This window comes from Penicillium taxi, assembly GCF_028828555.1.
Source record: "Penicillium taxi strain IBT 34144 chromosome Unknown utg000003l_segment0_segment0, whole genome shotgun sequence".
In the NCBI taxonomy this organism is placed as follows: Eukaryota; Fungi; Ascomycota; class Eurotiomycetes; order Eurotiales; family Aspergillaceae; genus Penicillium; species Penicillium taxi.
The window spans coordinates 2,853,960-2,878,692 of record NW_026643205.1 but is presented as its reverse complement, the minus strand read 5'-3'; the positions used below and the strand labels follow the sequence as shown (position 1 = coordinate 2,878,692).

The 24,733-nt window shown below is 46.6% G+C and overlaps 11 protein-coding genes across 11 annotated transcripts; 7 read left to right on the top strand and 4 right to left on the bottom strand.

Annotated features, from left to right (window-relative positions):
• Positions 1-416: 416 nt before the first annotated feature.
• On the bottom strand, positions 417-2,856 carry mdr2 (ATP-binding cassette permease mdr2; the record flags this gene model as incomplete). The annotated part of the gene is made up of 3 exons (XM_057207159.1): positions 417-893; positions 948-1,583; positions 1,636-2,856. The coding sequence occupies 3 exons, from the start codon at positions 2,854-2,856 to the stop codon at positions 417-419; spliced, it is 2,334 nt and encodes a 777-aa protein (XP_057064839.1).
• Positions 2,857-3,296: 440 nt separating this feature from the next.
• Positions 3,297-4,812, top strand: N7495_004507 (Hsp90 co-chaperone CDC37; the record flags this gene model as incomplete). Its single annotated transcript, XM_057207158.1, has 2 exons — positions 3,297-4,258; positions 4,311-4,812. 2 exons carry the CDS (start codon positions 3,297-3,299, stop codon positions 4,810-4,812), a joined length of 1,464 nt encoding a protein of 487 aa, XP_057064838.1.
• A 348-nt stretch (positions 4,813-5,160) lies between these two features.
• On the bottom strand, positions 5,161-6,103 carry N7495_004506 (clathrin light chain CLC1; the record flags this gene model as incomplete). The annotated part of the gene is made up of 4 exons (XM_057207157.1): positions 5,161-5,512; positions 5,605-5,705; positions 5,768-5,997; positions 6,064-6,103. The coding sequence occupies 4 exons, from the start codon at positions 6,101-6,103 to the stop codon at positions 5,161-5,163; spliced, it is 723 nt and encodes a 240-aa protein (XP_057064837.1).
• A 447-nt stretch (positions 6,104-6,550) lies between these two features.
• N7495_004505 (CTD-interacting domain-containing protein) lies at positions 6,551-8,019 on the top strand (the record flags this gene model as incomplete). The annotated part of the gene is made up of 4 exons (XM_057207156.1): positions 6,551-6,648; positions 6,715-6,806; positions 6,864-6,922; positions 6,973-8,019. 4 exons carry the CDS (start codon positions 6,551-6,553, stop codon positions 8,017-8,019), a joined length of 1,296 nt encoding a protein of 431 aa, XP_057064836.1.
• Positions 8,020-8,525: 506 nt separating this feature from the next.
• Positions 8,526-9,845, bottom strand: N7495_004504 (t-SNARE syntaxin TLG2; the record flags this gene model as incomplete). Its single annotated transcript, XM_057207155.1, has 4 exons — positions 8,526-8,771; positions 8,830-9,170; positions 9,226-9,755; positions 9,823-9,845. The coding sequence occupies 4 exons, from the start codon at positions 9,843-9,845 to the stop codon at positions 8,526-8,528; spliced, it is 1,140 nt and encodes a 379-aa protein (XP_057064835.1).
• A 1,578-nt stretch (positions 9,846-11,423) lies between these two features.
• On the top strand, positions 11,424-12,282 carry N7495_004503 (calmodulin; the record flags this gene model as incomplete). Its single annotated transcript, XM_057207154.1, has 6 exons — positions 11,424-11,426; positions 11,561-11,617; positions 11,683-11,698; positions 11,794-11,919; positions 11,979-12,191; positions 12,248-12,282. 6 exons carry the CDS (start codon positions 11,424-11,426, stop codon positions 12,280-12,282), a joined length of 450 nt encoding a protein of 149 aa, XP_057064834.1.
• A 287-nt stretch (positions 12,283-12,569) lies between these two features.
• On the bottom strand, positions 12,570-13,624 carry N7495_004502 (uncharacterized protein; the record flags this gene model as incomplete). Its single annotated transcript, XM_057207153.1, has 2 exons — positions 12,570-13,554; positions 13,611-13,624. 2 exons carry the CDS (start codon positions 13,622-13,624, stop codon positions 12,570-12,572), a joined length of 999 nt encoding a protein of 332 aa, XP_057064833.1.
• A 1,601-nt stretch (positions 13,625-15,225) lies between these two features.
• Positions 15,226-17,204, top strand: N7495_004501 (glycoside hydrolase family 47 protein; the record flags this gene model as incomplete). Its single annotated transcript, XM_057207152.1, has 4 exons — positions 15,226-15,793; positions 15,853-16,780; positions 16,842-17,099; positions 17,159-17,204. The coding sequence occupies 4 exons, from the start codon at positions 15,226-15,228 to the stop codon at positions 17,202-17,204; spliced, it is 1,800 nt and encodes a 599-aa protein (XP_057064832.1).
• An 882-nt stretch (positions 17,205-18,086) lies between these two features.
• N7495_004500 (FAD binding domain protein) lies at positions 18,087-20,128 on the top strand (the record flags this gene model as incomplete). The annotated part of the gene is made up of 3 exons (XM_057207151.1): positions 18,087-18,090; positions 18,144-20,035; positions 20,117-20,128. The coding sequence occupies 3 exons, from the start codon at positions 18,087-18,089 to the stop codon at positions 20,126-20,128; spliced, it is 1,908 nt and encodes a 635-aa protein (XP_057064831.1).
• A 612-nt stretch (positions 20,129-20,740) lies between these two features.
• Positions 20,741-21,664, top strand: N7495_004499 (pyrroline-5-carboxylate reductase family protein; the record flags this gene model as incomplete). The annotated part of the gene is made up of 2 exons (XM_057207150.1): positions 20,741-21,290; positions 21,372-21,664. The coding sequence occupies 2 exons, from the start codon at positions 20,741-20,743 to the stop codon at positions 21,662-21,664; spliced, it is 843 nt and encodes a 280-aa protein (XP_057064830.1).
• Positions 21,665-23,113: 1,449 nt separating this feature from the next.
• Positions 23,114-24,157, top strand: N7495_004498 (homeobox domain-containing protein; the record flags this gene model as incomplete). The annotated part of the gene is made up of 3 exons (XM_057207149.1): positions 23,114-23,221; positions 23,275-23,961; positions 24,017-24,157. 3 exons carry the CDS (start codon positions 23,114-23,116, stop codon positions 24,155-24,157), a joined length of 936 nt encoding a protein of 311 aa, XP_057064829.1.
• Between the last annotated feature and the right edge of the window lie 576 nt (positions 24,158-24,733).

Genomic DNA, 24,733 nt, shown 5'->3' with positions numbered 1-24,733 from the left:
GCTTCCCCATTGATGTGGACCCTCGCATCTGTGATGATTCAGCAGACCAGGTGACCTCGGGAGATCCACTTGCAAGCCGCCATAATAAGCCATAGTTGACTAGATATCAAGAAGTGTACAAAATTATGGGTAATGAAGTTAAACAACTATGGTTATATGGAGTAGTACAACTAAAAGCTTAGAGTCACGGCCTGAATTGAATGGCAGAAGGGAGAATGGGTATTTATTTCTGTATTATCGTTTTTATCTATGCATTGCAAGCCCATAAAATCTATTCTCTATCGATATTTTCACGATTAATCCAACAATGCAACAAGAGTATGAAAAGAGTAATTTCCAAAAAAGAGCTGAGTGTATGAGTGTCCACATTGGACCTCTCAGTAGGAGAGATATAATCAAACATAAGAGTCACAAATCTATTTTTTGATAGGTGTTCGTTCCTCTACTTCTTCTTCTGAAACATTCTCTGCCTCTTTTTCGAGCTCCCAGAGCTCCTCAATCTCGATAGGCCGGGCAGGAGGGTTGACGGGTTCGCCACCGCTCATTTGCCATTCCATGAGCTTAGTGAACGCGCCATCTGGGCGGGAGCTGAGGTCCTTGTAGGATCCATGTTCTGCGACAGTGCCATCAGGGGCGAGAACGATGATCGTGTCTGAACGCTTGATCGTAGACAAACGATGGGCAATACTGATGGTTGTGTTGTTGCTACTTAGCAGGGCTGCCAATGCCTCGTTGACCAGTGTTTCCGACTCAGCGTCAAGGGCAGAAGTTGCTTCATCAAGGATCAAAATATCTGGCTGCTTGATAAGAGCACGAGCAATGGCGATGCGTTGCTTTTGTCCACCAGACAGCTGGGCGCCACGCGCTCCAACATGAGTGTCAAGTCCATCCGGCTAGAAACTTTGTTAGCATGGAAAGCTACATCGATATGATGTGGTTGGACGTACAAAGTCACCGATAAACTGGCAATTAGCCTTGCGCGCCGCAATAACGATTTCTGATCGCGTTGCATCAGGTCGGCCATAGGAAATGTTATCAGCGACAGTCCCCGAGAACAAGACAGGCTCCTGTGCAACAACACCAATCTTTCTACGAAGAGACTTGGCATTCATACCACTGATATCCTTGCCATCAATGAGCACCCTACCCGCCGTGGGGCTGTAGAATCGAAGCAAGATGGAGGCAATAGTTGACTTGCCACCGCCAGAGGGACCGACGATGGCAACGTTCGTTCCTTGCGGAATCTCAAAGTCCAGATTCTTGAAAATAGAAACAGCGGGTCGAGTTGGGTAGCTGAAGGAGACATTCTCAAAACGGATGGGACCACGAGCGGAAACCACCTTATCACCCCTGGTAGGATGAATCGTTGGTTGTCGGTCTTGGAGCTCGAATAGTCGGCTTGCAGCACCCACGCCTTTCATAAGCTCCGAATAGAAGCTTGAAAGACCAAACATGCTGGATCCAGCGTATGCAGTGTACATTAAGAAAGAAGTCAGCTCACCAATACTGATAGCGCCGGATTGAACCATGCCTCCTCCAACGTAGAGCAGGCATAAAATCGTCATGTTGCCCATTAAACCAGTCTAAGAAAAGTCAGTTACGAAATTCACAACAGACATCTTTATAGATACTGACCGAACTGAAGAAAGCAGCGCTAATGAGAGATTCCTTCTTGCCGGTTTCAAAGATCTTGCGGACTTGCTTGTTATATCGATTCACCTCAAGAATTTCGCCTGCGAAAGACTGGCTAGTCTTCACGTTACCCAGGCGCTCCTCGGCAATCTTGGTCAATGTGCCTAAGTTTTTCTGGATCGTTCGACTGAGGTTTCGGACTGCTCGTCCATAAAAGAAGGCACTCAGACCAATTGGCGGCAGTAAGAGGAACAGGATACTTGATAGCTTCAAGCTGGTATAGGCCATCAATGTGAATCCAGCAGCACCACTGACAGCGGCACGTAGTCCATCTGATAAGTTCTGGGTGATACTCTTACCCACAATAATGGTGTCTGAACCTAGGCGAGAAATCAAGTCACCGACTCTGTTTGCGTCGAAAAATTCGGCATCTTGGATGAAGGTTTGGCGGAATAGCTTGGAGCGCAATCTGGCAACGATACGCTCACCCACGATGCGGAGAATGATGATGCGACCATAGTTAGCAGCTGCGCCAACAACCAGAACTCCACCAAGAACACTGTAGAACATCGGAAGACTCATTCCAAACAGCTGGCCGCCACCCTCAGCCACCCTCTTCGTCGCAGTATCCATGATCTTTCCAATTGACAAGGGGATGGACATGGTAATGCCAGAAGATATTAGCAAGAAGAAGAAGGCGAAACCGAGCCATTTTGCTTCAGGCCGAGCGACCAGTAGGAGTCGCCAGATCTCCGCAAAACCGGATTTTTTGCCCGATGCACCATCCTTGTTTAATTTTGCTCGAAGATTAACTTGAGCAGCTTGCGCCGCTCTCTCGGTCAATTGAAATCCGTTATCTACATCGTCTTCTTGCTTTTTTGGAGTGGCGGTGTCTGAGATAGTCGGAGGAGAGGAGGAAGGTGATTTGGCCTGAAAGAGACGGGAAGTATAACATAGCGACCGTGTTTGAGAAACAATCTTGGACGTAGATGATGAATACTTCAAGTTGTTCTGGGGAAGTAGCGGTGATAGTTCGACAGGCCGGAACACCCCAGCTTTGCCGTAGAGAGCTCCAGAGGCAGTAGAGTAGAGCTGATTGACATAACTTGACTGGGTATATTGGATGAAAGGTCGGTTTGCCTGTGGAGAGATAGTATGAAGTATTGCGCTCTGAGATATCAGCCCCGATCCCGGGATCCGGGCGGGAAAACGTATACTGCGCATTTTCGGAGTATTGGATGTAAGACTCGAATGGAGGTAATGTATCATCGAAGGCAGTCAGAGAATGCCATTATCACACGGGAGTAGAATTAGCTGTTCCGTATAGTCCGCGACAATAGCGCGACAGTGGACATGTTAAAGTCACCGAGGTGCATGTGGAGATGCGAGATCGCAATCCCATGGATCCGCAAATGAAGGGCAGAACCTCACCGCCTATAGAAGCTAATCGAGAGCTTTGGATCTATTTCGTCTCTTATTTAGGAATAAGTCTTCCTTCGAACTCACTTTCTTTACAACCAAACTTGAGAATTGCTCCTTGAATCTGTTCTTGATTCAATTCACTTCCAGCGCCTCTTTCCATTCAAGTCTTCCCTTCCAACTATCACCTCTATACCCTCCCCCACCTCAGACAATACTGTATTGCACGTGCGTCATCGGTCATAATGGTGATCAACTACAGCAAATGGGACTCTTTGGAGCTATCTGATGACTCGGACATTGAGGTTCATCCCAACGTTGACAAGAAGTCCTTCATCCGAGCAAAACAAGCCCAAATCCATCAACAACGAGACCAGCGACGCCACGAGATCAAAACATTGAAATATGAGCGCATTATCAATGATGGACTTATCTCACGTATTGACAAACTGCTCGAATCCCTCAAGGAGCATGAAGACTCGTCCTCAACTCCTGACGAATTTATTTTCCAGACGATCATGGAATTTGCCAGCAACCCCGCGGACGATCAAGCCCCACCACCCCCGGAAGGAGTCTACACACACGAGAAAGAGCAACCCAAATACTCCCACATGATGAGCTCTCTAGTGGACCAAGTGAAGAAGGAGTTTGAAGCTTCCAAGCCAGACAACCTCTTCAAGGCATACATCGACGGTGTGCAAGTCCATAAGAATAAGGTTGAAGATCTTCAGAAGGAATTGTTGGAGAAACTTGCTAAACTCGAAAAAGAGGAGGGAAGTAAGATCACTAGCGACACACTGCATGAAGGTTTCAACACTTCACATATCGCCAAAGCCGAGGAAGAAAAGCCCGCTTCGTCCAAGGAAACTCAAGTTGAGCTATTGAATCCCGGTGCGGGAAGTCAAGCCTCTGCGACTGCCGAGGACAGCGACGCCGACGATGATGATGACCCGGCGAATATTGAGTGCAGTGCTTTGGCCAGAAAGTTTGCCCACCTTAAGCCTGGTGATTACACCGCTTACTTGCAGTTTATTGCAGCCAATAAGTCAATTCTCGCAGAGAAAGAGACCGACGGCCTGCTTGTCGAGGCCTTTAACAGCCAGATGAAGGGCGATGAGGCTTATGCTCACCAATGCGTTCACCAAGGCTTGCTCTTGCAATACTGCCGCTCTTTGGGTCCTGATGGCCTCCAGTTGTTCTTCAGCCGGTAGGTTTCCAAAATATTTCATGACCCCAAAACCTAGCTAACAATGGAACAGCATTACCAACAAGGATCACAGGGCTTCAGGCTTATTTAGTAAAGATGTTTACGATACCTATCACCGCATCAAGAGCCGCGCAGCCGAGCTCAGTAAAGAGGGCTCTGCGTCAAATGACCCAGCTGGCGTCGAGCAGATTCAACTCCACGCCGTGGATCCCAACACCAAGATCACTATTAACATCCCTGCTCCAAACAGCGAGAACCCCGTTGAGATCGAGGCACGCAAAATCTTTGAGGCTTTTCCTGAAGATCTCCAGAAGGCTCTGGCGTCTGAATCTCTGGACGAGGTGAACGTGGTTCTGGGAAAACTGTCTGTCGAGGATGCAGAGTCTGTTGTCGAGCAGCTTGGCAACGGCGGAATGCTCAGCTTGGAGGAGGGAGTGATTGATGGTACCACCGAAGAGGGCAAGAAGAGGCTTGCGGAGATCGAAGCCGAAGCGAGACTGGAGAGTGTGGAGGAAATCGGAGAGCCTGCCGGCGATGTTACTGAATTGGACTGAACATTCAACTATCATGAACAAGGTCGCATTTCATAGATTATGAACAAATGAGTACGCTCATCATAAAAAGAAAACATTGGTATTAACTATGTCAGTAGGCGGGAAATTCTTAAATTACACAAATTCTCCTGAAGACGTTGCTGCATGGAGTTAAAAATAATAAATAATAAACCTCTCTAGACCGGCTAACTCATGATGTATGAAAGCTAAAGAGTAAAATCATCGGGAACCACATCTCGCACTCTCCTGGGTGTCAGTGATATATGGAATCAATTTCCAGTAACTCCTGCGCCCTTCAAACGCTTGATCTTTGACTCCCCCCTCGTATCTCAACAGAAAGAAAGTATTTTAGATGCCAGTTGCTCCGGGGGCCTCCTGATCTTTCCGCAAGTCAATCAACAACTCACGGAAACGCTCCTTGCCGGAGCCGCTAGCACCGCCAGTGGCTCCCTTACCCGAAACATCAACCAACTTGGCAATGCGCTCCCAGCTAGTACCGCCAGCGGAAGTGTCCTCACGATTGGCCAAGAACTGCTCGGCTTCGGTGCGGGTCTGGGCGCGGTGCTTATCTGCCTTGTTGTTGTAGGAAACGTAGAAGTCGTCAACGTCCTCTTGGGCCTTCTTGATAGTGGCAGCCTTTTTCTCGTTCGAAACCTCTGCGCGGCGAGAAATTTCAGCATCTCGCTTCTCGCGCCACTCTCTAATTAAATAAATATCCCATGTCAGCTTAGCGGTAGGTTTGCTGCAGACGCCATGCGCCTCTCCGCGTTGGGTGGAGTGATAATGACTTACCGAACGGGCTCAGCTTCCTCCTCAGTCTCAAAAGTGCTTTTGTATCCAGTGGCAGGGAATGGGGAGCCAGAGCCGGTGATAGTACCGCCAGGGGCGACTCGCTAGTGGGGACACCTCCGTGTTAGCTTCGCTTGAATGGTAATACACCAGAATTCCATCATACCTCATTCTGTGTCTGTGTCTCCATTGAGGGGAATGCGGACTCGAATTCGCCTATTCCTTCGTTTGATTGGATGTTATCGCCTCCCAGCAGGTCATCCTCAATCACACCGTCGGCCACATGGTCTTGAGGGGTTGCAAATTGATCGGCATCTTCTCCGAGAGCGGCACGTTCACGAGCAAGGAAATCATCATCGGCATCAGTGTTAATCGATTGGGGAACCTCAGTTTGGCCTGAATAACATCAAATTAGTTTTGATTGCGCGGACGGGGTCGGCGGCTGTAGTGGTGAATGCGTACCCTCAGCGAAGTCCTCCAGGGAGGGGAATCGGTCAGCCATTGTGATAGTTTGATTCTCGATTCGTAGTAAGGTATCAGAAAGGAATTAGATTTAAAAAGGGCGAGAAATGTGGTAATGATTATGGGTGTGGATGTAGTTCAGTGCTCTCGTAAGTGACAGTTGTTGCCGGGGATTCGGAGTAAATACTGCCATAATCTCCTGGGCGGTCAACAGCTTAGACGTAGATAAATGTTTTGTTGCTGTCAGCTTCACGGGGTACTCCACTCTATCTCTTTCTCACTTTCATGTTATTGCCACGTTATTTGAGCAGGTAACTTGCTACAGCCTTGTTCTAGGATTAGTTTAACGCTGTTTTATGACTTGGAAAATTCAATTGCTTCTCGGTTATCAGCATCTCTAATCAACCCGATCATTGCCCTCCGACGCCTTTCCTAGCACCAATCCACATCTTTCAATTCCATACTTTCACTTCGGTTTTCATTCGAGATGGCTTACACGGATGATGCTGTAAAGGCAAAACTATCTGCTCTCAATGAGACACAAGAGAGCATTGTGACAGTTGCCCAATGGGTGATGTTTCATCGGTATGAATACACAACTACGCTTCTCCATTGCATTTGATTTCTGCTAACATCAATTTTTGTGAACAGACGACACGCCGACCGGACTGCGCAGATCTGGCTGCAGCGAATTCGTGACTCGACGCCTCCAAAGCGACTTAACTTGATTTACCTGGCAAACGGTACGAAACATTCGGTGCTTCACGAAGTTTCGCTTCATTTAACTAACTGGACTGTAGAAGTTGCTCAACAATCAAAGGCACGGGGAAAGGACGACTTTTTGATCGCATTCGCTCCCGTTGGTCAACGCCTGATAAATTCCGCACTCGAACACTAACAAAATATTAGATCGTTGTTGAGGCCACGGCATTAGCATACACGAGCTCGACGAAGGATATCAAGCAGAAGATCCGTCGCGTTGTGGAAGTATGGAGACAACGCAATGTTTTTGAGGCACCAATCATAAGTGCTGTCGAATCACGAATCAATGGTAGATCCTACGTCCAAATTATCCGGGCTACGCAAAGCATGATAGTTGACCATATCCCAGAAATCGATGAAACACAATCCTCCACCAAAACCAAGACCCTAGGTGGCTCATTCTTCAAGGATTCTTCCACAGGATCTGCTCCAACTGAACTCCAACCGCTAACCTCCCTACAAACCGCTCTCACCAAGGCCGCCATCTCCTCGAATACCTTGGTTGCGACTGCCAATACGGATTACAAAAGACTGAATGATTCCAAGGCCGAGAAGCCCACACCCCCAGTTCACGCTGCACGTCTCGGCCAGCTTTTTAAGACCCTCGCCAATGCCGAGAGTTCAGTGTCGGAATCAATCAAGTCCCGGCGTGCATTGATTGAGGCCCTCGAAAAGCTTCTTGCGACTAACCGCTCCAGCCTTCTGACAGAGGTGTCCTTGGCCGGGGATCTTGCCGAGAAAAAGCTTCAAACTGATGCTAAGAAGCGCGAGGTTGAAGACGCCATTATGCGCAGTCTTCCCACCGATAATGGCTCTGCCAACACGGGGGAAGTTGAATTCTCTCGCCCTCAAGCCGAAGCCCTGACTCCTCCCCCCGTCGAGGCCCTCACTCCTGTTGGATCCCCACAACGTGACATAGAAGAAACCAGCGGCTCCTTTGGCGGTCCCTTCCTGGAAGAGTCGTCGCATGTTCCTCGTGGACTGGTAATTACCGGCAACACACACCCTGATAATGGCACAGAATTCCCTGATCTGTCTAATATCTCTCCAGTTGGAGGTAGTGATTTTGATTTCGGTCTGATTGGATCAGGATCAAAGCGCCGCAAAGTGGCACATGAAGAGGATGGTTATGAGCCTGGTCAGTTGGAGGCTGACGTGGAAGCTCTGATTAAGGAGGAAAGCCAAAATCAATAAGCGCTCTATCTGCCGAAATGCCGTTGATCGGTATAAATTACTGAGGATGTTTTTATTTGGAATTTCTCTTTCCAGCACGCTGAATACCACTTATTATGTTATAGATATGGATTACTGAGATATGTTTGCTTCCGGGAATTTTGCTTCCTAGCACCCAATTACCAGCTGATATTTTATCGACATGGATTACGGAGTATTGAATTATGTTTTAACTGTTTGGAATCCTGCTTCCAACACGCTGAATATCACATACCGCTTGATCTCGTATGAATATGGATTACGGAATAACAAGATATGTTTTACCCACACCCTAACCTCGGTTTCTACCTGCTATTTTATCAATGAGAAATAGATACATGTCATACTGTAATTGTACAATATCGATCTATATTGAATTATCAGATCGCTCTATCAGGCACCATCGATCACTCCCAAAGACATGACTGGAATGGGTATCTCATGCATCCGTATTAGCTATTTCCAACCTAACAAAACAAAATAATTTATCAAAATATGTCCGGGTCCATCCAACGGTCTCGCGCAAATCGGGCATCTAAGTAACGACGTTTTAACCGATTGAGTGACAAAACTAAGCGCATATCCAAAGACGAGTCTTCTTGTTGCGGTGGTGGTTCGGGTGAGGAACTACTTCCCTTTGGTTTCACGACCAACAGAATAATCATACCAACAACTAGGAGTAATAACAGTAGCATGACTTTGCGTTTCGTGTAACGTCGTTGATAGTTTGTGGCCTAATCTCATGTTAGAGCTCATACATACAGTTAAGGAAGAGTTGAGGAAGCAACATACCACTTTCAGTTCTTTATCTGCGGACTTGACATCGGTGGCCATTCTCTCCACATTGTAGTCGATTCGATCTAACATGGTTCCCTGGTCGATAATCATGGTTTGAAGCTCGCGGAATATGTCAGAGAGCTCAATGATACCCTTCGCAATATCATTGATCTCGCGCTCGCGCTGTGCGATAACAGCATCATTCTGACCCGTCATTCGTTGGGATGTCTGCATCAACATTGTCTGGGAGAAGGACTTGTCTGCATCTGATTCCATCAAGGAAGGGTCAGAATAAGGGTTCTGAGGTGTTTGTGCCTGATCGAAGGGCGTTGATAGTCCTTCCAAATCTCGTAGTTCTATACAAAAAGGTCAGTTTGGTTCCCCCGAGCAATATGAGAGATAAACAAGTACTTCTCAAATACGTGCTCTGTCTCTTCCTGAAACGAGCACTAGACTCCTGGACCCTGGCCGCAAGGGAAATTTGAATATTCTTCGCCATAGTCTCTTCGCCGTTGCTGATACTACCCTGCTGCTTGGACTCGCGCACCATTATCTCGATCCGCTGAATCGCCTTCTGACAATCATGAAAGCCACTTGTGATCTCCTGGGTAAGGCGCTCGATGACACCCTCGTCTTGTCTCCGAACATCCTCGTCTCCGAACCCAGGGAGAAGATTCTTATGGTGTAGTTTATCGAGCTGCGCAGACTTTTGCGCAATCTCCGCCAATATCTCCGAGACCTCTTCTTGTACATCTACCCAACGTGGGGGCAGGAAGTCCATCTCAATAACCATGTCTCCTTCTTCTTCAAAGCCGCCAGAATCGGAGATCAGTCGCCGGCTCTCTTCCGGTTGGGATGGTGAGTCGAAGCCATTGGAGGGACCAAGGAAGCGTGGCTTTTTGGCTGGATGATGTGCAAAAGACTGGCGGTATGATATATAGCTTTGAGCAGGCGATGTTTGTTAGCTTATTCTTCCGGTGGACAGAGGAGCTGATCGAAGGAGCGTACAGATTGGTGCGATCCCGCCACATTGTGGCTGGGGACGGAGATATGGGTCTGTGATGCTTATTGACAGGATGTCGGTGTGAATTCTGATACCATTATAATGGGGTGACAATGTAAACAGGGTCCCAGTTGTGCTGCCAGATTAAGGAATGCTGTCGAGTTGAATTATGATGAAGCCGAGCGGAGTTCCAAGTCGGAGCTCCCCACTTAACCAGGGGTGGTAAATTACGGTATTCCATGCGTACTGGCGTGTATTTCTGCAGCGAGCTAACGTATTTAATCTGTATTGTAGCTACTCCAAATACCGGTAATAATCCCATCGAACTATAGCTTTATTTCTAAGTAGGCTTCACATACAGCCTTGGATATCAGATTTGTCCATATATTTCAGTCTTATATTGTAGTTATTCACCTCATCGCCTATCTGGAGATTCTGTCAACATATACAGGTATACTGTCTCAGCACATACAAGATCACATATGCACAGGTCAGTGTATTCCAATGTTAATCTCGAGCAATGGATGATGACTCGATACAAGTACCTAGTATCTTCAATATGTAGGCCTGGACTTACATACAGAGGGAAAATTAACCTTCTAACCCCAAAACCTTGGAAGATTGGAAAGACATTGTAAGTTGGAGATTCAATAATTAGCTGTTTTGTTATTGCAGGGCTCCTAATTCCCATTCCATTCCAGAGTTCCAATCAATCTCCAATCATTTTTCGCTTTTCGTAAGTGATACAGATTTGAAATTAGCCCAAGCTGGAGAACTGCTGACCGCATGTACATATTGCTTGAGCTATGATTTGGGAAAAGAGGGGGTGATATATCTACAAGGGTTTGAATATGTTCACTCTAGGCCTCATGAGACCGCGAGCTTTGCGGTATTTCCCCGCAAAGTCCTAGGTATGTTTCTTTTTTTTTTTTTTTGGAAATTCAGCTGATGTCTGGTTTGTTTAAAGGCTTGAAAGCCTTTGGGCAAGCTTCTGAGATCCTAGCCGTATGTGCATTCAATGAGGCCCGCTTTGGCGACCCAATGGACTGGAAGATGTCTCGGTAGAACCTGCACCAAAATCCATGCTCGTCAGGTGTATGCCGGCATCATGCGCTCCAGATGTCGTATTCAGGATTCAGCCCTATGGATATCATCTGCGAGGATAGCATGACACTAATCAAATCTAATCATACCCGAAGAGGTCCGTACGGTGCAGGCATCGAATATTGAAGTACGGAGTACTTTTGTTTCGAATATTGGGGTAAAGCCTAGATACTAAGCTTTTTTCGCGCTTGTAACGGTCTAGGCTCAACTGAAATAGAAAACGAATAAAAAACACTCACAGTAAATACGCACAAAAGTCATCGAAAGGCAAGTTCAGCTGAGTTGAAAAGGTCATGGCAATCGTACGGGGGTAATCTTACTCTTCCACCGCCTTTGGGTTGAAGGATTGTGACTGGGTACGTTCCAGGTAAGCTATTTTGTGTACGGTACCATCCATGTACCCAGGCTCCATTCCCCTTTAACACCTTCTCTTCTTCCTCTTCCCCCTCCCCCGCCTTAACTCTTTTCTTACATTCTCCGTTTCGACTCAACACATCTCATCATGGTACGCCTTTATCATTTCTCCCCTCCTTTCCCTTTGAAATTGGACTGGCAAACTCCCCACTTTGCGGGGCAGCGATGTTTGGAATTCGGGACACATCTGAGGATATTTGGCTAACGTTCTTCTCTTTGCTTTAGGCCGACTCCCTCACTGAAGAGCAGGTTTCTGAGTATAAGGAGGCCTTCTCCCTATTTGTAAGTGATACTCGAAGATTGGAATTTGATGCGAGGACTGTTCTGACGTGACTCGTAATAAATAGGACAAGGATGGCGATGGTGAGTGCGATCACTGTCAACTAATGGGACTGCGGCTAGCGGCGCCTGCTATTACCATTTGCTATGATATCTATACTGATATGGACGATTCTTAGGCCAGATCACTACCAAGGAACTGGGCACTGTTATGCGCTCGCTCGGTCAGAACCCCTCCGAGTCTGAGTTGCAGGATATGATCAACGAGGTTGATGCCGACAACAACGGCACTATTGACTTTCCTGGTACGAAAAAAACTTCGGCTAACTAGCGCATACACCTGTATTAACTTAAGCTGTCACAGAGTTCCTGACCATGATGGCCCGTAAGATGAAGGACACCGACTCCGAGGAGGAGATCCGAGAGGCTTTCAAGGTTTTTGACCGCGACAACAACGGCTTCATTTCCGCTGCTGAGCTGCGCCACGTGATGACTTCCATCGGCGAGAAGCTGACTGACGACGAGGTTGATGAGATGATCCGTGAGGCGGACCAGGATGGTGATGGCCGAATTGACTGTACGTTCATGGTCCCGCAGAAGATCTATACAGTTCCACATACTAATTTTGACTAGACAACGAGTTCGTCCAGCTTATGATGCAAAAATAAATTGGCAATCTTGGCTATATCTGTCATGTCGAGTTGAACTCGCGGGTTTTTTCCAACACTTATTATCTTTCAATACAAACGTGTATGTGGTTTCAAGGCTACGCTTGGACCATGAGTTGGAACGAGGGCAACAGATGGAGGGATTGAGACAGTGATGGTCTCCACATTTTCATTCTGGAACATATGAAATTTCACTGTTTTAAAATTCCGACCTGAATCTGGAGGGCAATATCAGCGCCAGGTCCCGTTCATTTCTGTAATCGTAGAGGCAATACGCCCATTTATCTCTATCTATTAAAGCGAAGCACCTCCATATACTGTCTAGCAACATCCGCCCCAGCCTGCGGATCCTCTTCCAGAAGCGGTCCACCAGAGATACCCTGGCCGATCTTCCCAGCCTGATACCGCTTCAATCGAGCTTTAACCTCCGTACCAATCCCAGGAACAAGAATAGCCTCTCTAGCCCCATCAATGCCAATTCTCGACCAAAACTCATGAATCAAACCCGCAGTAGCAGTATACTCAGCATCAATATCAGCCTCATCAATAACCGAGAAATCCAATTCAATCCCCGAATCATCGTCATTGAGGTCTCCAGTCGCAGCAGAGTCCTGACTCTGACCTGCAGCAGAAAGCGAATCAACAATCGACGGGCCGCGCCACTCGATCTCTAAAACAGTACCACGCACCCTCGCAGTCGGGAATGTCTGCCGTACGTCACCAAGCCGAATACGGAAATCACCAACGTCATAGATAATACCAGCAGGCACAGCAAATGTAATTCGATGACACCAAAAAGGCTGACAGGCATATGTGAAGTGCTGAAACATCGTACCAAAGGACGACATGGGCAGAGTAGTCATCTGCATCGGAATATCAACCGCCGCCTGAGCGTTCGCACTGACACCAGACAGCGAGACCGGAGTCACAGCTTGAGGCGTATTGACAGCAGCGCCGACACGAGAATTCACGGCGTTAGATGGAGGCACAACAACATTGTGCAACTGGCCTACTTTCTCTTCTGGCTCGGAGGTGTAGATGAAGCCGCGTGTTGGATAGTGGGTCAGAGAGAGAAATTGCATGTAGCGCGGCTTAGTCTGAGGAGAGTTCGCTTTTGGAGGAAGGAGACCAGGGGTATCTCGCATTAATTTGTGTTCCATGGCCCAGCGGCCTGTGGGAACAAGATCTTCATCTGGGAAGGTTGAGCGAAGGCGCTCTGTGATTGTTGGGAGCACCGTAGAGGAGTTTGGATGGGAGTGAATAAAGTAGACGCTTTTAGGCATTAGATCATGATTGTAAAGTTTTTTTGCATTAGTAGAGGAGCTAACCCTGTGACTGGCATTTTGAATATAATTCTTCTCAGGTTGGTCCCGAAAGAAGGATGAATGAATGGGTAATGCGATAGACCCCGCGGTCACTCAGCTTAAGAGATGAATCTTTCCAAGTTGATCAATGGTGCTCTTGTATCGCCTTCCACTTTTTTCAACGAGTTTAGACTCAGAGTAGATGGCAATAGAGCTTTTGTTATATCCCGATCTCAATACTCGGGCTTTGAAGAATCTATCCGATGATTAGCATCACGATCACTCGGAATATTAAGAATGTGGAGGATATTTCAACAGACAGTACCTAGAGGTAGTAGACCCTTGAATTGTTAATATAAAACTATAGTTGGCAAGGTATTTGGAATAGCTCAGGGTTATGTAGTGACCTTGAAATGCTCGATGGCGGGATGTTCAGATGCAAACAAGACAAACTCCCGAGCTATTAAACAGCCCTAGAAACGACTACCCCTATTAATCTCCCCAAGTCCAAATGATTAAAGCTTCAATATGTTGATGGGTTTGAATTACTAATTCAAATTGGAAAGTACTGAAGCTATCGCTGTGTCAGTTCACTCTCGTCTACTATGCAAACCAGTTTCATCGAGACCAAGAACACTTAGACCAGCAACAGCATGCCACCGGTGGAGTAACATCGACCAAAAGAATAGGCTTTGTATAAGCTTTTCAATTCACCTTCAATCACCTGAACAGTGGACTGTATTCTCGGGTATTTTAACGTAGCGGGGACTAGGGGCTAAACACGGCTGAGATGTTACTGTCAGAAAGGATCCATCTGGGCCAATTCAGAACACACAATGTAGGTATGTACTGTATAATAACAGTTAGCTAAGCTTTATCTCCGAGATTCTTCTAAATTCATCACAAAATCTAACACCACAGCTCGCTCTACTAGTAGTAACAACTGAAGTTGAACAAGTTAAGTATACTCTGTAAAGCCAAGTCCAGACCCGCTGCTGCGCCCCGCTGAGTCGATGTCTCTAGCCCTGATCGGGTTACACCCAGGGGATTTGGTGGGGTCTTTCAGGGCTTGGCTGACACGGTACAGGCTATCCCCGCCCAAAGTCTAGGTCGTCAGTACCTCCAATCTGAGAGCTACAGTCTGAACATGCCTGGACCCTGGATAGGCCTAGCAATGGATCTCGATTTGGAACCTCCTTACATTTTAAACTACCTAAGCACCTCGGATTGGCCACATTGTACCCCCCTGGACATGCCATCTCTCCAATCATGGTCTAGCAGATCTTTCCCGTCTTGCCTTCACATTTGAACGCGTGTCGCAGTTATTATTCCACTCCTTGTTGATCACTATTGTAACAAATAGCAGAGTTGGTCAATGGCTTCCTCCACTGACGTGGTTTATCCACACAGTTTTTAATTATCTTTCTCTTTCTCTTTCTCTTTCTCTTTCTCTCTCTCGCTCATCCCTTCGCTGTTTACAGCTTCTTGAATCTTTTACTTTTCCCTGCATCATTCCTTGAACCCATCTCATTCTACTTTCATTCATGTTTTGTATCAGGCTCTCAAGGAACCCCGTCTTTCCTTAATATTGCTTCTATATCGTCACTCCTTCGTACATCTCTGCTAGACTATTACCATCATGGTCGCCAATCGCAAAAAGAACCGCTCTCTCACAACAACCATTTTTCTCCTTATTGTCGCATACCTTCTCTTAGTATGGCTCCCTCTCAGCCGTATAGGTTCATCACAAAACAAGCACCCAAACCCCACTCCAATAAATAAAAAACTCCCCTCAAAGGATACAATTCATTTAAGTGAAGCGACAGAACGCTATCCAGTCACTTCATACATTCCATTACCAACATCACCATCTACAATTCCTCGCATTCAATATGATTTCCCGAAAGAGTCCAGGAAGGATCGAAAACAGAGAATCAAGAGACAAGAAGCTGTCAAGAAAGCCTTTATGTATTCTTGGAACGGATATAAAGATCACGCCTGGCTACGGGATGAGGTGTCACCCAAAAGTGGGCGGTATCAAGACTCGTTCAGTGGGTGGGGTGCTACTTTGGTCGACTCCCTTGATACATTGATTATTATGGGGCTCGACGATGAATTCCAGCTTGCTGTGGAAGCTCTCGACCAGATCGACTTCAGCACCACCTTTAGTGATCAGGTTAATGTTTTTGAAATCGTTATAAGATATAGTATGTGACCCCATATCTCTCATCTCAGGTTGTTTGTTCCTGGTACTAATTGATTGCAGTGGGTGGCCTCATCGCTGCTAATGACCTGACTAATGGAAAGTATCCCATCTTGATCAGGAAAGCCGAAGAGCTTGGTGATATGATTTTTAATGCATTTGATACGCACAACCGAATGCCCCAGATGCGCTGGGAGTGGGCCAAATCCGCTCAAGGAGAAGAGATCAAACCCTCCGAAGTAACGTCTTTGGCTGAATTAGGCTCACTGACTGTCGAGTTCACCCGCCTGTCGCAGCTCACCGGCAATCCCAAATACTTCGATGCCGTCCAGCGGATTACAAACGAGCTTGACCGAAGTCAAATGACCACCCGCTTGCCAGGACTATGGCCAGTCTCCATAAATGCAGATGAGTTGACTTTCGACCGGTCCGAGTTTACACTAGGCGGTGCTGCAGATTCGACCTACGAGTACCTTCCAAAGGAACACATTCTTCTTGGAGGACAAACAGACCAGTACCGAGACATGTACACGAATGCCATTGAGTCCATCAAGAAGAACATGCTCTTCCGAGCAATGACAAAAGAAGAAGACCGACAGGTTCTTTTCACTGCCAACAATCGCGTGATGAAAGGTGGACTTATGAAATTCCAATATGTCCAGGAACACCTCAAGTGCTTCCTAGGTGGCACGGTTGGACTGGCAGCAAAGATCTTCAATCGTACAGAAGACATAGCCATCGCCCGCGGACTGACAGATGGCTGTGTCTGGGCATATGACCAGATGCCAACAGGAATAATGCCCGAATCCATGATATACACACCATGCGAGGATATGAACCACTGTCCGTGGGACGAAAGCCGCTGGTACGGCGACGTACTCGGACAGCCAATGAAATCAAGAGGCCACCTCGAAAGAGCACAACGTCTAGTCGAAGACGAAGGGATCCCGCCTGGCGTAGTCCAGTTCCAGGATCCAAGCTACAAGCTCAGGTGAGAATCAGAATCAGAAGTTCCCAAATTTAAGAATTTACTAATGTGGGTCTGCATCCAGACCCGAAGCTGTGGAATCAGTTTTCATCATGTACCGCATCACTGGAGACAGATCTCTCCAAGATACGGCGTGGCGCATGTTCCAGAGCATTGACAAGGCGACACGCACTAAATATGGCCACTCAGCTATTGAAGACGTGCGCAATCCACTTCCGCAACTAAGTGATAAGATGGAGAGCTTTTGGCTTGCTGAGACTTTGAAGTACTTTTATCTTATTTTCTCTGCGCCTGATCATATCAGCTTGGACGATTATGTTTTGTATGTCTATTCCAAGTCTCCTTATCTGATTCCAGACTCTAATCCCTCTTTATATTTAGGAGTACTGAGGCTCATCCGTTCAAAAGACCCTCTGAAAACGCATGATTTGAGAACAACGGTCCCAGTCAATATTCTTTTGTGTAGCGTTTGATTGATAGATCATAGGCAGATGCGCGGCGTTTTATTTCATCATGGAGTGGTCCTCGTGGAATTCTGAAACTAAAATTGGGAGACAATATTCAGTTTGTTGAATGTTGAACTTTGATATATCAAATTGAAATTTCACGGATTAATAAGTTCCTCACACTACATGGATAGAGTGATCCAGGATCTGACCTTGAATCTTCCAGGTTGCACTGGCAGCTGCCGTGAAACAGTGGAAGGATTGGAAATAACCATGTTAACTAGTTAAGCTTGTCTAGGAATTACTAACGAGAATGTCATCTGATTATTGATTGGCCCATTGTATGATCCGGCCATGGAAAGTGTCGAAGGAACACTAGTCAGTCAGTGGATCTATTTCTGTGGGCTGACTAGTCTCGGACGACTTAAATGTATATCCGGATCGTTGTTACCAATTTTTGGTAGATTTTCTCATCAATTGTTCATTGTCCAGATAGTCGATCGAGATCAATTAATGCCCTCTTTCAACTGGGGCTGAATTTCAGGGAATGAGAGAGATCGATCGTGGAGATAAGAGGTGGGGAAGAGAAGAAGTGGAGCCCCGATCCAGTCACGTGACACAAAAATGTGGCGAAAAGGATCTGATAATTCCTGATAATTCTATATCCGAATCCGAATCTGATCTCTCCCTTTCTGAAATTTTGATCTCCCCTTCAATTCTCGTTAATTTTCTTGATTCGTGCCATGCGGTATTAAATTAATCCATTTACCCACTTGGTCAAATCAAATAATTCCAACTTTTCGGCACCTGTCGCTGCGGCACTTTTCCGCCTCCGGTTTTCGGTTCTCGTCCCACCCTCCACAATGGGTATGCTCGAAACTGCACTTTCTCCTTTTATACAGTCAACTTACAATCGACAGTTCACGCTGTCAATACCATGCCCTCGAGAATTATCCCTCGCATGGAGTTCGAAGAAATTCCAGTCTCCTCTACCTCCCACCCGGATAATCCAATCCCAGAAGAACCTCGGGTACAATCGTTGTCCCTAACCGCCTATAACTTCGACGGTTCAGTCGATTCTTTAAATTCATTTTCTAATGGCTCCGATTCCCCTTCTACTCCTTTAACCCCGCTCAGCGAGACCGAGACCCAGACAGATGAAGAGCCCAAAAGAAAGAATTCCATGTCCCATGGACGACGGGCCTCAACCGTCCTGGTTTCTCAGAACGCCGAAGATATGCAAAGAGTTTTGGAGAATGTAGGGACGGGTGGTACACAGAAGATCCAGTCGATGTGCTGTGGCGGGGGTTGTTGCCGAGACCAGCAGTTGAAGCAGCCTCTGGACGGCCCCATCTCCGGCTTCAATTCGATCACTGCACCTTCCAACGAAGCTTTTGACAGTCTGAAACTCAATCTGAACCTCCTTACACTAGATAGCCAGCTTTCAAACATTGCCTCGCTTCCAGAAAAAACCGTCTCCTTTTCTCAGGCCCCAACTTATGCGGCCAATATCAAGATTGAATCGTCCGAACATCCTCCATTATTCGTGCAGCCGCACCCTCCCTACGAGGTCTACCGTGCTCCTCTTTATCATGCTCGTGAACTGACAAAGGGTGGCGCTGAGAAGCGTACTTACCACTTTGACATTGACGTCACCGATTACCCAGCCGAGAGCGGTATGGTAGATTTTGTCGTTGGCGGCGCAATCGGTATCTGCCCCATGAACAAGGAAGAGGAGGTTGAAGATGTTCTTGACCTACTCTGTGTGCCGCGATCGATGCGGGATAAAAAGGTTCTCATGAGCACAACCACTGGCCGGTGGCCGACCATTTGGGGTGACGACCAGGCGCGAGAGCTGATCACCACACGTCGCGAAGTGCTGACTTGGTGCTCTGATATTCAAAGTTACGCTCCAACCAAGGCTCTGTTCCGTGTGCTGGCCGAGTACACCGAAGAGCCGAACGAGAAGAAGATCCTAGAGTATCTTTCCTCTGCACAGGGCCAGGGCGCATTCTGTGACCTGCGTACCAGCAGTCACATCAGCCTTTCTCAGCTGCTACATGCATTCCCATCTTCCCGCCCACCTCTCGACCACCTCCTATCTGTCCTCAACACTCTCATGCCCCGTTTCTACTCTCTCTCCCAGGACCCCCAGATTTCCTGCCAGATCAAGGGCAGCGAGTGTCACCGACTGGTCGAGATTGCCGTGTCAGTAGCAGAGTCCAATGACTGGCGCGGTGGAGCCCGAACAGGCGTGGGCTCCGGCTACCTAGAGCGTCTTGCCCAAAAAGCGATCAAGGCTGAGGCTGCCGGCGAGAAGATTGAATTGACCGTGCCCATGTTCCGTGGTCTCATGTCCAACCCTCTCGCTAAGCGGTTTGCGTCCGATGGCCCTATGCTCTTGATCGGAGCCGGAGTCGGCATTGCTCCGTTCCGTGGGTTTGTCCAGCGCCGTCTCCAGTCTGCTAACTGCGCCAACAAGGTCTGGGTGCTTCAAGGCGTGCGCGACTCTCTTCTCGACGAATTGTACAGCGGCGAATGGGGCGTCCACGAGGATAAGGTTCGTACAGTTGTGCAGAGTCGCCGTGGCGAAAGCCGCTACGTTCAGGAGGAGGTCCGTCACCAGGCCGATCTGGTCTGGTACGTCATCAACGCCCTCGACGGCCGAGTATTTGTTTGTGGAAGTGGCAAAGGAATGGGCGAGGGTGTTGAAGCTGCTCTGATCGAAGTTGCCATGGCTAAGGGTAACTTGAATTCCCAGGAGGCAAACATGTTTTGGCAGCAAAAGAAGGAAGCTGGCCAATACATCGCTGTGAGTTCATCTGACGTGTTCCCTATTGATTGGGATCATTCATCTCACTCTGTGATAAGACTTTTTACTAACTTATTATAGGAAACTTGGTAAAGAAAAAAAAAAAAAAGTCGCCGAGACCTGCTTTGTTTATTTTACTGTCTTCTGCTTCAACTTGTCGGCACTTACTGTACATACGCCGAAGTTCTGCATGCTTCATTCCAATTCCTCTTCCTTATCTTCTCACTATTTGCATCTCTCGTCCCCAATTGACTGGAGACTTCTTTCCAGATGTCAACCAATCCAATCTACTGCGAATCCATCAATTCATCTATATTAGCGGGCGGATATTTGTTTTGGTGTTTGGTTGTTCATTTCGATCGGGTATTATATGGGTTACACTTCTTACATGCCGCATAGATTTTCCCAAATTGGAATATGAAATCTTCCTGGCATAATCATCGAATTTTAAAGACGTTAAATAAAATCATCACGGGCTAATCAGCCACATTGGCGGAATGAGTCACGTGGAATCCATGCCATAAGCTCCATAGAGCAAATTACAAATAGTAGACGAGGCCATACATATCTTCAATTTTTGTCTGTACTTAGTACATAACCTGTATTTCGAAACTCTTGCCCTGCCGACATCGGCACCCCACCAAACCGATAAGTACCTAGAAATCCAAAGCGGGGTTCAGAACTTCCCCTCCACAAACCACCAAAATGCCCACTCTCCTCTCCAGCAAAATCGCCTTCATAGGCGGCGGCAACATGGCGTCAGCCATAATCGGCGGCCTCATCTCAAAAGGTGTGCCAACCTCAAACATAATAGTCTCGGAGCCATGGGACGTGAACCGCGCAAAGCTCTCGGCAACCGGCATCCCAACAACAACGGACAACGCGTCCGCGGCATCGAGCGCCGACATCGTCATCATCGCCGTAAAACCGCAGGTAGCACACGACGTATGCACTGAGCTTGGCGCATCATGGACATCGCGGGCTTCGCTGCCGATCCTCGTTAGCATTGCGGCTGGTATCACACTTGCTAGTTTGCAGGAGTGGTCGCGGACGACAGACGGACGTGGCGCGCATGTTGTGCGTGTTATGCCTAACACTCCTGCGCTTGTCGGTGAGGGGGCTTCGGGTGCTTATGCTAGTGCGGACGTGAACGGAGATGAGAAGGAGCTTGTTAATGCACTTTTGAGTAGTGTTAGTCAGGCTACAGAGTGGGTTGATCGGGAGGAGTTGCTTGATGTTGTGACTGGACTTTCTGGTGAGTTTTAAAACACACAAGCGGCTTGATAAAATAAAATAAAAAGAGAGAGAACTATACTAATGCAAATTTACTTTCTAGGCTCTGGTCCCGCTTACTTCTTCGCTATGGTCGAGCACCTTATTGCTAGTGCTACTGCGCTGGGTCTGCCAAAGGACCAGGCTACCCGACTCGCTACGCAGACTTGTCTCGGTGCTGGCAAGATGCTTGTCGAGTCGTCTGATGAACCGGGCCAGTTGCGGAAGAACGTCACTAGCCCGAACGGCACTACCTATGCGGCTCTGCAAACCTTTGAGAAACTTGGGTTTGAAGGTATTGTTGATAAGGCTGTACAGGCGGCTACGTCGCGTTCTGCAGAGCTGGGCGCAAAGTAAAGGGAGAAGGGAAAAAGAAAGGAAGGAAAAAGGAAACATCGAGTTCAAGTCAGTATGACCGTAGACTGACATATTAAGTGAATAGAATTAAGGTTTACCTTAGAATAGGAGAAGAAGAGATGAAACATAGTGTGAGTAGAGTATAAGTATAGTATAAGTATAAGTAGTATAAGTATGAGCATAGTATGAGTATGTAGTATTGAATAAATTCCAATTACCAAGTAACGGGAATTGAAATGACAAATTCCTGCATGTTTGCCATTTCCCGGAATAAGATCCGATGATCTGCGAGTACATATTTCACAGGAGTTGAAAAAAAAAAAAAAAAAAAAAAAGAAAAGAAAAGGCTGGAATACGAAAAAGGGTCCACAGTTACGAATGTATACGCGATACGCGAACTGCATGGGAAGGAAGAACTACTGTCACTTTTGTATATGGAGTAGAGATAGTGAAACAGTAAAATAATAAAATGAATGTAATGTATTATATTATATAACATGTAGATATCTGAGATGTCATATGCTGGAGATCTTGATCTGTAGTTCTAATACTTACTAAGTACAGATCTCTGCCAAGTCATCCTCGATCGATCTGGAGATCCATTACGGAGCTACTGATCTATCTATTTGGTATTTAGTATTTTATTTTTAATTATTTCCTCATTTTTATGACCTCCCAATCCATGGATCTCCAACTCCTTTTTTCTTTTAATTTCCATTTCCATTTCCTTCTTTTTTTTTTTCCTTTTCTTTTCTCCCTTAGATCGTTCTGACAAGTGGATCTCGGGCACAAGGACGATCTTGCCCTGGATTTGTTATGTCTACTTCTTGGTCAGATCCATTTAATTTCATTTTTATTTAATTTCTCGGAATTTAAGAGTTCGAAGAATCTTCTCCCCTGCTTGACATATAGTACAGGCATACGACTACTATATACTACTACTACTAATACTACTACTACAAACTAATACTAGTCCATCTATTTTAATCCTTCTTATAGATCAACTACGCTATATACCCTAGCTCGGTACTGGAGGACTCCGTAAGATTACCAGATTTGACAGGAACCAGTGGCATCTGTCAAGTCAACCTTGAATCTCCATGATTTCTATGGCCCACTCTGCATCGGAGTTGGTGGCTGGTCTCCACTCATCGTCATTTCTTTTTGTTTTCTGATCCCCCTGGTTCTCTTGTTGTTCCATGGGATAATTTGATGTTTTATTTTATTTTATTTAATTTAATATTTAATATTTAATATTTTATTTTATATTTATTTCAATGCCCCCATTCCACAACCTTGCATACTCTTGGCTATGTCAACGCAAATTCACCCCCATTTGCCCTAAAAAGGTCAGTCCCTTCCACTTCCGTGTTATCCACGTTCTATTCTAATCCTACATATAGTCACTCTACTTCCTTAACTTTTAATATCTCCATCACACCATCGTCTATGTCACAGCCCCGTGAACCAGAACGAGACCACGATACTGAAATGGCCACTTCATATGCATCTCGGCCACCGGCCAATCAATCACAGACATTACCATCATTCCGAGAGGTGAGCAACATAAGTCACTTATACTTCTATACCCCTACTCACCCCATATTCAGCTCCTCCCTGCCCATCTTCACGATGAGATTGACTCCTCGCCCTACTTCTCTCGACGTCAACATCAACATCAACCATCACAGGACCGTCGTACTTCCCCACACTCTGGACACATGGCATCCGATCCCCGATCAATCCCAGGCTCTCATGCACACCATGCGGAAATTCCCTATGGAGAACATCACCACGAATATACCACCCGTTCCGAGCATCACCTATCAAGAAGACTAGAGAATCCGGCTAGGGGTCCAAGTCCCATTCTGCCCCCGATCAGGGATCTACAAATGTCAGACCGACCCGGATACGATAATAGAATGGGACCAAGACCCGACCTATACGCACACGATTATCGTCCTCAGCAACATGTCCATTCACCCATGGACCACCGCGGAGAGCACTACTCACAGCCTATGATGCACTCACAATACGGCCATCCAGGCATGCCCTACCAGCATGATCCAGAGCAAATATCAATGTCCATGTCCCCGCCAGGCATGGCACTCCCGCAGGCCAACTTTGGAATTATGGGTGACGCAATTGATCCCAAGTCGAAGCGTCGAAGGGGCAACCTGCCCAAGCCCGTGACTGATATCTTGCGCGCGTGGTTCCACGAGCATTTGGACCATCCGTATCCAAGTGAAGAAGATAAGCAAATGTTTATGACAAGAACGAATCTATCTATAAGCCAGGTGAGTCCTACACATTTTCAGCTATGATTGAGCGCTATTTACTAACATCATCCAGATCAGTAATTGGTTTATCAATGCCCGACGACGCCAACTACCCGCCCTACGCAACCAAATGCGAAGTGGTGGCGACGCAGAATCACGGAACTCACCATTCAGCGACGTGGACCAAGAAACCATGCACTCTCCACACCATTAGAGCTTTCCGCAGATCGGTTTCAGCTTTCAATCATGTTTTCCTCACGGCCTTAATTTCCTTTACCATCTATACCACCACAGGGCATCAACAAGCGAGTTATCTTTTATCAGTACGACGGATGTTAATTTATTATTTCATACTTATGTTTTTTTTTTCTTTTTCCGTTTTCACGTCTGTTGTTGATCTTCTAATTTACGATTTATGGGTTTGGGCTTGAATGAATGTGGATAAATGCAAGTTTCCTATTGGTTTCATCTCGTTTTTGGCCCTATTTTCTCATTTGCTCTCCTCTTTCCAATTTATGTTTCAGCATTGACATGGACCAGGAGTGCAATTTTCTTCAGATATCATTATTGATACCCCCCTTTCTTCATGATCTTTTCCTTTTCTTTTTTTCTCCCTCTCTCTCTTTCTCTCTATGCGGGTTGGAAAGGGGTTTACCTATTTAGGTCAATTATGGGGGAAGCTTGAACATGAACCAGGGATTCCATCAAGGAAGGTTCTACACGCATCATAACTTTTATCTCAGTCCTGGTTGAGCCAGGCATAGCATTTACCATTTGACATTTGCATTCA